This window comes from Stomoxys calcitrans, chromosome 5 (genome assembly GCF_963082655.1).
Source record: "Stomoxys calcitrans chromosome 5, idStoCalc2.1, whole genome shotgun sequence".
In the NCBI taxonomy this organism is placed as follows: Eukaryota; Metazoa; Arthropoda; class Insecta; order Diptera; family Muscidae; genus Stomoxys; species Stomoxys calcitrans.
The window spans coordinates 34,077,615-34,090,165 of NC_081556.1; the positions used below are offsets into that span (position 1 = coordinate 34,077,615).

The window sequence follows — 12,551 nt, forward strand, 5'->3', positions numbered from 1 at the left end:
AATAACCTAATATAACTCCTATATAAACCGTTCTATCGATTTGACTTCATTAGCTCTTGCCGATTTGGCTGATATTTTGCATGCGGCGATCTGTTAAGACTTCAAACAACTATACTTAGTACGGCGCGAGTCGGTGTATAACCTGATGAAGTTCTCGATTTGACTTCTTGAAACCTTACAAGCCGCAATTTTGCCGGATTTGGCTGAAAGTTTGCATGCGGAGTTCTGCTATGACTTCCAACAACGGTGCAGTCCAAATCGGTCCATAACCTGATGTAGCTCCCATTATAAACCGATCTCTCGATTTAAGATCTTGAGCCCTTGCAAGCCGCAATTTATGTCCGACTTGGCTAAAATTTTGCATGTAGAGTTCTGTTATAACTTTCAGCTACTCTACACTTTCTCGAATTCCTGGCAGCAATCTTTCTCTTTGCAGCCTACATCCATATGTCGCATAATGGTTGTTCGGTCAATCATCTTCGGGTATATAACACTGCCTTTAGGGTGCCTTTCTTCGTATTTTTCTGCCAGGACAGTTTCCAATCGAGGGTAAGACCTAGGAAGTTTACCTTCTTTGGCAACAGGGTCAAAAACCACCATCTCCGCCTTCTTTGATTTAGTCCTTAGACCAGGTTTAGTTCCTCGATAGGAATTTGCGACGTTCCAGAGAATCGACGAGAACACACCCCTTGAGATGTTGCTTCTGTTACCCTCCTTCTGTCCACACTATAATTGAAATAATGTTTTTTTATTTCAACATTTCAATTTGGACCATGTGGCGTATGATTTATATTAATTGTGAGTTATTATGAAAAAATCCCCATATCTTTGCAATGCGTGCATCAATTTAAAACAAAAGCAAAAGCAAATGAAAGAAAAGAGTTGAGGCTATGCATGACAATTAATAATTCCCCATATTTATATCTAATTTACAACTTGTTTGACATTGAACATTGTTTTTGCCATGCCACAATGAACCAAAAAAGCTTTAAACTGCTAATGAGAGAAAAGCTTTTCCAGCTTTGATGAGGAGAGACTCGATATCTATCTAGAATCAGAGCCATAGAACAATAGTACGCTATTGGTTTTAGAGCGGCACACACATCATCGCTTAACAAACACCCTCGTCCATTATCGAAGATAATAGAAATTGCTCTTCAAATAATTTAGTCAATAAAAATGATGTTCACAGCTGTTCTGCTGGTGACTCTTGTTGCCATTCTGGGTTATCTTAGGCGAAAAATGAGACAATACCATAGCTATTGGAAACGTTTGGGCATTCCTGGAGAAGATCCTCATTGGCTGATGGGCAATCTACCGGGATTCTTAACGACTACAACTATTGCCGATTCATTTCAGAGGTTCTATGAAAAATTTAAAGACACTGGACCCTTTGTCGGCTTTTATTTGTTTACCAAGCTCTCAGTGTTTGTGTTGGAACCTGATTTGATTAAACTCGTGCTCATCAAAGATTTCTCCAAATTCAGTGATCGTGGTATGTTTCACAATCCCGAAGATGATCCCCTCTCGGGTAATTTGTTCAAATTGGAGGGTAACCGATGGCGTAATATGCGCAATAAATTATCGCCCACCTTTACGTCGGGAAAAATGAAGAACATGTTCCCCTTGATCCATGACATAGGCAAGGAGTTTGTGCGCGTCTTTCGGCAAACCATGCAGCATAATGAAATCGTTGAGGTCAGCGATCTCATGGGACGTTTTACCTCCGATGTTATAGGTACATGTGCCTTTGGTCTTGATACGAATAGCTTGAAGGACCCCCAATCCCATTTTAGGGTTAAGGGAAAAAGATCTTTGAATGAACTGCGCTATGGACCCCTAGGCATAGCCTTTCGCATGAATTTTCCCCATTTGGCCCGTCGTCTGCATATGAAGGAAACCGTTGCGGATTTAGAAGAATATTTTCTGGGCTTGGTTAGAGATACCCTCAACTATCGTGAACAGAATAATGTAAGGCGCAATGATTTCATGGATATGTTGATTGATTTGAAAAACAATAAACTAATGAAAAGTGACTCTGGCGAGGAGTTGACCAATTTGACATTTGGAGAAATTGCAGCACAGGCTTTTGTATTCTTGGTGGCTGGATTTGAAACCTCATCGACCACCATGGCTTTTGCCCTCTACGAATTGGCTCAAAACACACAAATACAAGACCAGGCAAGAGAGGAGGTTTTAAGGGTATTAGAAAAACATAATCAGGAGTTTAGCTATGAGTGCATGAAGGAAATGGTGTATCTGGAACAAGTAATAAACGGTAAAAATAACAAAAATAAGAAAAAAAAATTTTTTTTCAAACAATGAATTTTTATAGAAACCCTGCGCCTTTATCCTGTGGTGCCCTTTATACTACGCCAAGCCTCTGAGGACTATGAGGTACCATACAATCGCAAATTTGTCATAAAAAAGGGCATGTCTGTCATCATACCCCATGCTGCCATACAACGTGATGAGAAGTATTATCCCCAGCCCAATCGTTTTAACCCAGAAAATTTTTCCCCCAAAAAGTTGGCAGAACGTGATTCCATTTTGTATTTGCCCTTTGGAGATGGTCCCCGCAATTGTATAGGCATGCGTTTTGGTAAAATGCAAGTTGTAATCGGTTTGATATTGTTATTGAAGAACTTCAAATTCTCGGTATGCCCTCAAACCGAAATACCTGTGAAATGTACACCGAAGAATGTTTTGATATCACCTGCCAATGGTATTAAATTAAGAGTAACACAAGTGTAATTGAATTTGAAAAGGCTCAACAATAAAAGTGAAGGGCAACAAAACAAAAGCGAAATTAGCATTTTTCATAGCTTCTCTCCTCTTTTTAACCAAACATAACTTAAGTAAAAAAATGGTGACAGACTGATTGGTCTATAATCGCTCGAAGTACAGTCGTTTATTTTCCCCGCCTCTAGATGGGATGGATCCCAGTCCTTCATCCATCCCCTTGGTATGTAGGACAACGCCAGTCAGGCTTTGAAAATTAGTCCAGTAATGCTCAATGAGGCTTAGTTAAGGAGATATGGCCATTTTAAGTTTTGCTAGGGAAAAATTCATATTTTGGTCGATTTTCATAAATTATTTTTGAATTTTTGGAAGTGATCATGAATTAACCTTGCTTTTGCTCTACGAGGCTTAGTTAAGGAGATATGACCATTTTAAGTTTTGCTAGGGAAAAATTCATATTTTGGTCGATTTTCATAAATTTTTTAAATTTTTGGAAGTGATCACGAGTTACCCTTACTTTTGCTCTACGCGGTTTAGTTAAGGTGATATGGCCATTTTAAGTTTTGCTAGGGAAAAATTCATTATTTGGTCGATTTTCATAAATTTTTTGAATTTTCGGAAGTGATAACGAATTAACCTTACTATTGCTCTACGAGGCTTAGCTAAGGAGATATGGCAATTTTAAGTTTTGCTAGGGAAAAGTTCATATTTTGGTCGAATTTCATAAATTTTTTGAATTTTTGGAAGTGATCACGAATTAACCTTACTTTTGCTCTACGAGGCTTAGTTAAGGAGATATGGCCATCTTAAGTTTTGCCAGGGAAAAATTCATATTTTGGTCGATTTTCATAAATTTTCTTGAATTTTGGAAGTGATCACGAATTAACCTTACTTTTGCTCTACGAGGCTTAGTTAAGGAGATATGGCCATTTTAAGTTTTGCTAGGGAATAATTCATATTTTGGTCGATTTTCATCAATTTATTGAATTTTTGGAAGTGATCACGAATTGACCTTACTTTTGCTCTACGAGGTTTAGTTAAGGAGATATGGCCATTTTAAGTTTTGCTAGGGAAAAATTCATATTTTGGTCGGTTTTAATAAATTTTTTGAATTTTTGGAAGTGATCACGAATTAACCTTACGTTTGCTCTACGAGGCTTAGTTAAGAAGACATGGCCATTTAAACTTTCATTAATTTTTTGAATTTTTGGAAGTGATCACGAATTAACCTTACTTTTGCTCTACGAGGCTAAGTAAGGGAAAATTCATAATTTTATCGATTTTCATGAATGTTTTCTGAATTTTTGGAAGTGATCACGAATTAACCTTACTTTTGCTCTACGAGGCTTAGTTAAGGAGATATGGCCATTTCAGGTTTTGCTAGTATCTCTTTTTAGGCAAACAAAGAATAATGAATATGGACAGAGGAGGAGGATGAGATATGTCCAGTTATAGTCCGATTTGGGGCTCAGCTCGGTTTATATGGGAGCTGTGTCAAGCTATAGATCGATTCAGACCATATTGCACACGTATGTTGAAGGCCATGGGAGAAGCTGTTGTACAAAATGTGTGCAAATCGGATGAGAATTGCGCTCTCTAGAAGCTCAAGAACTCAAGATCCCAGATCGGTTTATATGGCAGCTATATTAGGGTATGGACAAATTTGGACCATACTTCGCATAAGTGTTGGAAGTGATATCAAAACACCACGTGCATAATTACAGCCTAATCGGATACGAATTGCGCCCTCTAGAGGCTCATAAAGTCAAGACCCAAGATCGGTTTATATGGCAGCTATATCAGCTTATGAACCGATTTAGACCATACTTCGCACAGTTGTTGGAAGTGATATCAAAACACTATGTGCAAAAAATCAGTCAAATCGGAAGATAATTTCGTCCTCTAGAGGCTCAAGAAGTCAAGACCCAAGATCAGTTTATATGGCAGCTATATCAGGTTATGGACCGATTTGAACCATACTTCGCACAGTTATTGGATGCCATAAGAAAGCACGTCGTGGAGGTGATATCAAAACACTATGTGCAAAATTTTAGTCAAATTGGATGAGAATTTCGCCCTCTAGAGGCTCAAGAAATCAAGACCCAAGATCGGTTTTTATGGCAGCTATATCAGGTTGTAGACCGATTTGAACCATACTTCGCACAGTTGTTGGAAGTGATATCAAAACACTATGTGCAACATTTCAGTCAAATCGGAAGATAATTTCGCCCTCTAGAGGCTCAAGAAGTCAAGACCCAAGATCAGTTTATATGGCAGCTATATCAGGTTATGGACCGATTTGAACCATAATTCGCACAGTTATTGGATGCCATAAGAAAACACGTCGTGGAAGTGATATCAAAACACTATGTGCAACATTTCAGTCAAATTGGATGAGAATTGCGCCCTCTAGAGGCTCAAGAAGTCAAGACCCAAGATCAGTTTATATGGCAGCTATATCAGGTTATGGACCGATTTGAACCATACTTCGCACAGTTGTTGGAAGTGATATCAAAACACTATGTGCAAAAATTCAGTCAAATCGGAAGAGAATTTCGCCCTCTAGAGGCTCAAGAAGTCAAGACCCAAGATCGTTTTTTATGGCAGCTATATCATGTTATGGACCGATTTGAACCATACTTCGCACAGTTATTGGATGCCATAAGAAAACACGTCGTGGAAGTGATATCAAAATACTATGTGCAAAATTTCAGTCAAATTGGATGAGAATTGCGTCCTCTAGAGGCTCAAGAAGTCAAGACCCAAGATTGGTTTATATGGCAGCTATATCAGGGTATGGACCGATTTGGACGATAATTTGCATAAATGTTGGAAGTGATACCAAAACACCACGTGCAAAATTACAGCCAAATCGGATAGGAATTGCGCTTTCTAAAAGCTTGAGAAGTCAAGACCCAAGATCGGTTTATATGGCAGCTATATCAGGTTGTAGACCGATTTGAACCATACTTCGCACAGTTGTTGGAAGTGATATCAAAACACTATGTGCAACATTTCAGTCAAATCGGAAGATAATTTCGCCCTCTAGAGGCTCAAGAAGTCAAGACCCAAGATCAGTTTATATGGCAGCTATATCAGGTTATGGACCGATTTGAACCATAATTCGCACAGTTATTGGATGCCATAAGAAAACACGTCGTGGAAGTGATATCAAAACACTATGTGCAACATTTCAGTCAAATTGGATGAGAATTGCGCCCTCTAGAGGCTCAAGAAGTCAAGACCCAAGATCAGTTTATATGGCAGCTATATCAGGTTATGGACCGATTTGAACCATACTTCGCACAGTTATTGGATGCCATAAGAAAACACGTCGTGGAAGTGATATCAAAACACTATGTGCAACATTTCAGTCAAATTGGATGAGAATTGCGCCCTCTAGAGGCTCAAGAAGTCAAGACCCAAGATCGGTTTATATAGCAGCTATATCAGCTTATGGACCAATCTGAACCATACTTCGCACAGTTGTTGGAAGTGATATCAAAACACTATGTGCAACATTTCAGTCAAATTGGATGAGAATTGCGCCCTCTAGAGGCTCAAGAAGTCAAGACCCAAGATCGGTTTATATGGCAGGTTAAGGACCGATTTGGCCCATTTACAATCCCAAGCGACCTACACCCATAAGAAGAAGTCACGACGATCAAGAATATATGTACTTTATGGGGTCTTAGACGCATATTTCGAGGTATTACAAACAGAAGACTCGGTGGTGTAGAGTATTATATAATCGGCCTCGCCCGACTTTTGCCTTTCCTTGATAGTTTTCACTATTTTTTTTTTTTCGATTTTCTCCCACTGTGCGCGGATTCCGTTGTGGTCTTTTCTACTCTGGAGGCTGCGGGCTGCATTCCTTAGCTCCTCTGTCTTAAAGGGGCATATGTTGTCAGTAAGCTCTTCATAAACGTCATCTCCTCTACGGTTGTGTCGTCGGAAGAATATGTGGACCATATTTTCCATTGTTCTTACGCCCATCATCACTGTTGGGCTTCGTTGACCGAGTTTTTACACCACAATTTTGTATCCAAGACCCAAGGGTTTCGGTTTATGCCGGTCTTTTACTTTTCTATCATATCCGCCGCATACTGCATATTCTCTGTACAATGTTCAGACATTTCATGTACAGATTCCCAAATCATGGCTCGTTTGCAGGGTTCATCAATATCAGGTTGGTACATTTTCCGCTAACTTAATTTGTCCTTCCTTCCTTAGTTGATGATACATTTTGTGCTGTTTGTATGGCATTTGATGTTCTACCTGCCTGAGCGTACATACCATGTACCATAATTTATATCGCTTACCATGCAGCCAAAAGATAATGAGCGGTTGAGAAGGTAGATTTATTTTTAGACTTGCCCATGATGAATGTGAACTTATTTTAAGACTTGTTTACCAACAACCGGTTAAAAAACCAGCAGACTGCGCATAATTTTTTAATTTTTTCCCCAAAATTTTTTTGACAAACAAGTGCCCGACTAATAAAAGGATTTCAATAGTTAGAGACTGCAAACAGTTCTTTTGCTTTGCTTTCGCTAGAAAGATCAATTGTTAACGCTCTACTGTGGTTAGGGGAAGAAAAAAAAAATTGAAGCGATTGCATCATGTTGGTGACCTCAGTGCTGCTTCTGGCCCTTTTCGGCTATGTGATCCACGCGTTACGTCAACATTATTCGTATTGGAAGAATTTGAATATAGCCCATGATCGGCCGCATTGGTTAATGGGCAATTTCGAAGGTTTAACGGTTACCAGATCAGTGGCCCAATGCGTTCAGGACTTATACGATAAATATCGCCATAGTGGACCATTTGTGGGTGTATACATGTTTACCAAAAACTGGGTTTTGGTAGTGGAACCCAGCCTAATAAAACACATACTAATCAAGGATTTCTCCAAATTCACCGATCGTGGCATGTTCAATAACCCCAAAGATGATCCATTGACGGGGGCGCTTTTTAATCTGAATGGTCATAAATGGCGTAACATGCGTAATAAACTATCGCCCCTCTTTACTTCGGGAAAAATGAAAATAATGTTTCCACTCAAATAGGCCAAGAATTGGTCAAGGTCCTTGACAAGAGTCTGGTTAACAGTGACATTATCGAGGTGTGGGATCTAATGGGCCGCTATACCTCCGATGTTATAGGCTCATGTGCCTTTGGCATTGAGACCAGCAGTTTAAAAAATCCCGAATCCGAATTTCGCACTATGGGACGTAGAACCCTCACCGACCATCGCCTAGGCACTTTAGGCATAGGTTTTCGTTTGAATTTCCCTCAAGTGGCGAGAAAATTGCGCATGAAAGACACCTTACCGGAGATTGAGGACTACTTCTTGGGCCTGGTGCGTGAAACTGTGGACTATCGTGAGAAGACGAATATTAAACGTAATGACTTCATGGATATGTTGCTAGAGTTGAAGAATAATAAACTAATGAAAAGTGAATCTGGCGAGGAGTTTACCAACTTGTCTTTTGAAGAAATTGCTGCCCAGGCTTTTGTCTTTTTGGTGGCCGGCTTTGAGACTTCATCCAATATCATGGCTTTTATAATGTATGAGCTGGCCCGCAATCAAGAAATACAAGCAAAAGCCAGAGCAGAAGTGCTGGAGGTATTGCAGAAGCATAATCAAGAATTTTCGTATGAGTGTATGAACGAAATGGTATTTTTGGAACAGATATTGAAAGGTACGTTTAAAAGAAGAGATATATGCAAACGGATATTACTGTCACCATTTGTTCCCTCAGTGTACTTGTAAAATAGTTTTATTTTTTTAATTTTTTTCCTTTCTTTTAGAAACTCTTCGTCTTCACTCCATTACCCCTTTTCTGCTTCGTCAAGCCTTGGAAGATTTCGTTGTGCCCGGTTATCCCAGATATGTTATTAAGAAGGGCATGTATGCCATCATACCCACCAATGCCATTCATCATGATGAGCGTTATTATCCACAACCTCATACCTTTAATCCGGATAACTTTTCCCATGAGAAAGTGCCAAAACGTGACTCTATTCTCCATATGCCCTTTGGAGATGGTCCTCGTAATTGCATTGGCTTAAGGTTTGGCAAAATGGAAGTCATTGTTGGTGTGGCCTTACTTTTGAAAAATTTTAAATTTTCCATTTGTGATGAAACTCCCATACCCATGAGATATAGCATCAAAGGTATTATGACATGTCCGGAAAATGGAGTTACCTTAAAGGTAGAGAAAATATAAAAAATAAAAAAAATAAAAAAAAAAATATTTGTATTTAATTTTGTAATAGGTTGGATGGAAATTGGGTAATAAATAAATCATTTATGAGCTTCAGACCCTTAATCGGCATATCGGTCTATATGACAGCTATATCCAAATATAGTCCGAACTGAACCATATATGGGTCAGATGTCAGGAGGCCTGAGACTACTCACAGTTTCAAATGTCAGCGAACTCGAATAAAAAATAAAGCATTTATGGGATTTAGGCCCTTTATCGGCAGATCGGTCCATATAGCAGCTATATCCAATTATGGTCCGATTTGGGCCGTTCAAGAACTTAGTCAGCGTGCATCAAAAAGACGTATCTGTGCCAAATTTCAACTTAATATCTCAAGTTTTGAAGGATGTAGAGTGATTACAACATATGGACGAACAGACACAAGCAAATCCTTAAATCGTCTTAGAATTTTATGACGATCCATAATATATATACCTGGTAGGGTCGGAAATTGATATTTCGGTGTGTTGCAAACGATATGACTAAGTGAGTATACCCTCTATCCTATGGAGGTGGGTATAAAAATGCCAAACAACCAATACCAACAATTGAAGACTTTCAAAAGGGGATAGAGGTACTTTTAGTCGTTTGGCCATAACTTGGAAGGTTGCAAAAATTTGTTGCTGAATTTTTACATGTACCATGTAAAGACCAGAAAGAAAGAGTATAAAACAAGACTTTAAATCGAGATATCGGCCTACATTGCAGCTATATCCAAATCTGGACCGATTTGGGCCAAGCTGCAGAAAACTGTCGAAGAGCCTAACACAACTCACTGTCCCCAATTTGGGCGAAATCGGACATCAAATACGCCTTTTAAGGTCCCGAAACCTTAAATCGGAGGATCGGTCTATATGGCACCTATATCCAAATCTGGACTGATCTAGGCTAAATTAACGAAAGATGTCGAAGGGCCTAACACAACTCACTGTCCCACATTTCAGCAAAATCGGTCAATAAATGCGCCTTTTATGGACCCAAAACCTTAAATCAAGATATCGGTCTATATGGCAGCTATATCCAAATCGGGACCGATCTGAGCCAAACAGAAGAAGGATATCGAAGGTCCTAACACAACCCACTGTCCCAAATTTCAGCAAAATCGGATAATAAATGTGGCTTTTATGGGCCTAAGACCCCAAATCTGCGGATCGGTCTATATGGTAGCTATAACCAAATCTGGATCAATCTGGGCCAAATTGAAGAAGGATTTTAGCTCAATATCTCTATTTTTATACCCACCACCGAAGGATGGGGGTATATTCATTTTGTCATTCCGTTTGCAACACATCGAAATATCTATTTCCGACCCTATAAAGTATATATTCTTGATCAGCGTAAAAATCTAAGACGATCTAGACATGTCCGTCCGTCTGTCCGTCTGTCTGTTGAAATCACGCTACAGTCTTTAAAAATTGAGATATTGAGCTGAAATTTTGCACAGATTCTTTTTTTGTCCATAAGCAGGTTAAGTTCGAAGATGGGCTATATCGGACTATATCTTGATATAGCCCCCATATAGACCGATCCGCCGATTTAGGGTCTTATGCCAATAAAAGCCACATTTATTATCCGATTTTGCTGAAACTTGGGACAGTGAGTTGTGTTAGGCCCTTGGATATTCTTTGTCAATTTGGCCCAGATCGGTCCAGATTTGGATATAGCTGCTATATAGACCGATCCCTCGATTTAAGGTTTTGGGCCCATAAAAGGCGCATTTATTATCCCATGTCGCCGAACTTTGGGACAGTGAGTTAGGTTAAGTCCTTTGACATGCTTCTGCGTTATGGCACAGATCGGTCCAGATTTGGATATGGCTGCCATATAGACCGATCTCTAGGTTTTAGGTTTTGGGGACATAAAAAGCACATTTATTGTCCGATGTCGCCGCAATTTGGGACAGTGAGTTGTGTTAGGCCCTTCGACATCCTTCTTCAATTTCACTCAGATCGGTCCAGATTTGGATATAGCTGCCATATAGACCGATCTCTCGATTTAATATTTTGGGCTCTTAAAAGGCGTATTTATTGTTCGGTGTTGCTGAAATTGAAGAAGGATGTCGAAGGTCCTAACACAACCCACTGTCCGAAATTTCAGCACAAACGGTCAATAAATGTGTCTTTTATGGGCCGATGACCCTAAATCGGAGGATCGGTCTATATGGCAGCTATATCCAAATCTGGACTGATCTAGGCCAAATTAACGAAAGGTGTCGAAGGGCCTAACACAACTCACTGTCCCACATTTCAGCAAAATCGGTCAATAAATGCGCCTTTTATGGCCCCAAAACTTTAAATCGAGATATCGGTCTATATGGCAGTTATATCCAAATCTGGATCGATCTGAGCCAAACAGAAGAAGGATGTCGAAGGTCCTAACACAACTCCCTGTCCCAAATTTCAGCAAAATCGGATAATAAATGAGGCTTATATGGGCCTAAGACCCCAAATCGGCGGATCGGTCTATATGGCAGCTATATCCAAATCTGGATCAATCTGGGCCAAATTGAAGAAGGATGTCGAAGGGCCTAACATCAAGGGGGCTGTATCAAGATATAGTCCGATAAAGCCCATCTTCGAACTTAACCTGTTTATGGTCAAAAAAAAAAAGAATCTGCGTAGAGTTTTAGCTCAATATCTCTATTTTTAAAGACTGTAGCGTGATTTCAACAGATAGAAGGACAGACGTACGGACATGGCCAGATGGTCTTAGATTTTTGCGCTGATCATGAATGTAATGTTGCAAACGGAATGACAAAATGAATATACCCCCATCCTTCGGTGGTGGGTATTACAAAAACATAAAAGCTATGCAACCATCTTCACTGGTCGTTGTCTGTTTTGTCGCTGGTTGTTCTTATTGGACTTTGTTTACTCTGTTTATTAGCAATCTGTAGTTGCTTGCCTATCTCTCTGTGTCTGCTTGGTAGTTCATGCGTCTCGTTGTTGTCGTGTTTACATTATGCAGTGTTTCTAGCGTCATTCTCTTGTTATGGTTTATTTCATTATCCAATACTCCCACACTCTCTCTAAGTCTGGCTCATGTTTGTTTGGTAGCACAGTGTTCTACAAGTGCGATTCTGGTTCTTAGTTAAATATCAGATTTTTGTCCTGCTTATCTTGTTATACCCTCCACCATAGGATGGGGGTATACTAATTTCGTCATACTGTTTGTAACTACTCGAAATATTCGTCTGAGCCCCATAAAGTATATATATTCTTGATCGTAGTGACATTTTATGTCGATCTAGCCATGTCCGTCCGTCTGTGCGTTCGTCCGTCTGTCCGTCCGCCTGTCTGTCGAAGTACGCTAACTTTCGAAAGAATAAAGCTAGCCGCTTGAAATTTTGCACAAATACTTATTATTAGTGTAGGTCGGTTGGGATTGTAAATGGGCCATATAGGTCTATGTTTTGATATAGCTGCCATATAAACCGATCTTGGGTCTTGACTTCTTGGACCTCTAGAGGGCGCAATTCTAATCCGATTGGAATGAAATTTTGCATAACGTGTTTTTTTATGATATCCAACAACTGTG

General features: G+C 39.6%; 1 protein-coding gene and 1 pseudogene across 1 annotated transcript; both read left to right on the top strand.

The window, feature by feature from the left end:
* The first annotated feature begins 293 nt into the window (after window positions 1-293).
* Window positions 294-2,809, top strand: LOC106090404 (probable cytochrome P450 6a21). The gene is made up of 2 exons (XM_059370333.1): window positions 294-2,278; window positions 2,336-2,809. The coding sequence occupies exons 1-2, from the start codon at window positions 1,180-1,182 to the stop codon at window positions 2,752-2,754; spliced, it is 1,518 nt and encodes a 505-aa protein (XP_059226316.1). The 5' UTR covers window positions 294-1,179; the 3' UTR covers window positions 2,755-2,809.
* A 4,555-nt stretch (window positions 2,810-7,364) lies between these two features.
* Window positions 7,365-8,975, top strand: LOC106090395 (probable cytochrome P450 6a21; annotated as a pseudogene).
* The last annotated feature ends 3,576 nt before the right edge of the window (window positions 8,976-12,551 follow it).

Excerpts from the sequence above, each read along its gene's own strand:
- LOC106090404 (XM_059370333.1), top strand. The coding sequence starts at position 1,180 with ATGATGTTCACAGCTGTTCTGCTGGTGACTCTTGTTGCCATTCTGGGT. Across the intron at positions 2,279-2,335 it reads TCTGGAACAAGTAATAAACG|AAACCCTGCGCCTTTATCCT; the intron begins GTAAAAATAACA and ends GAATTTTTATAG.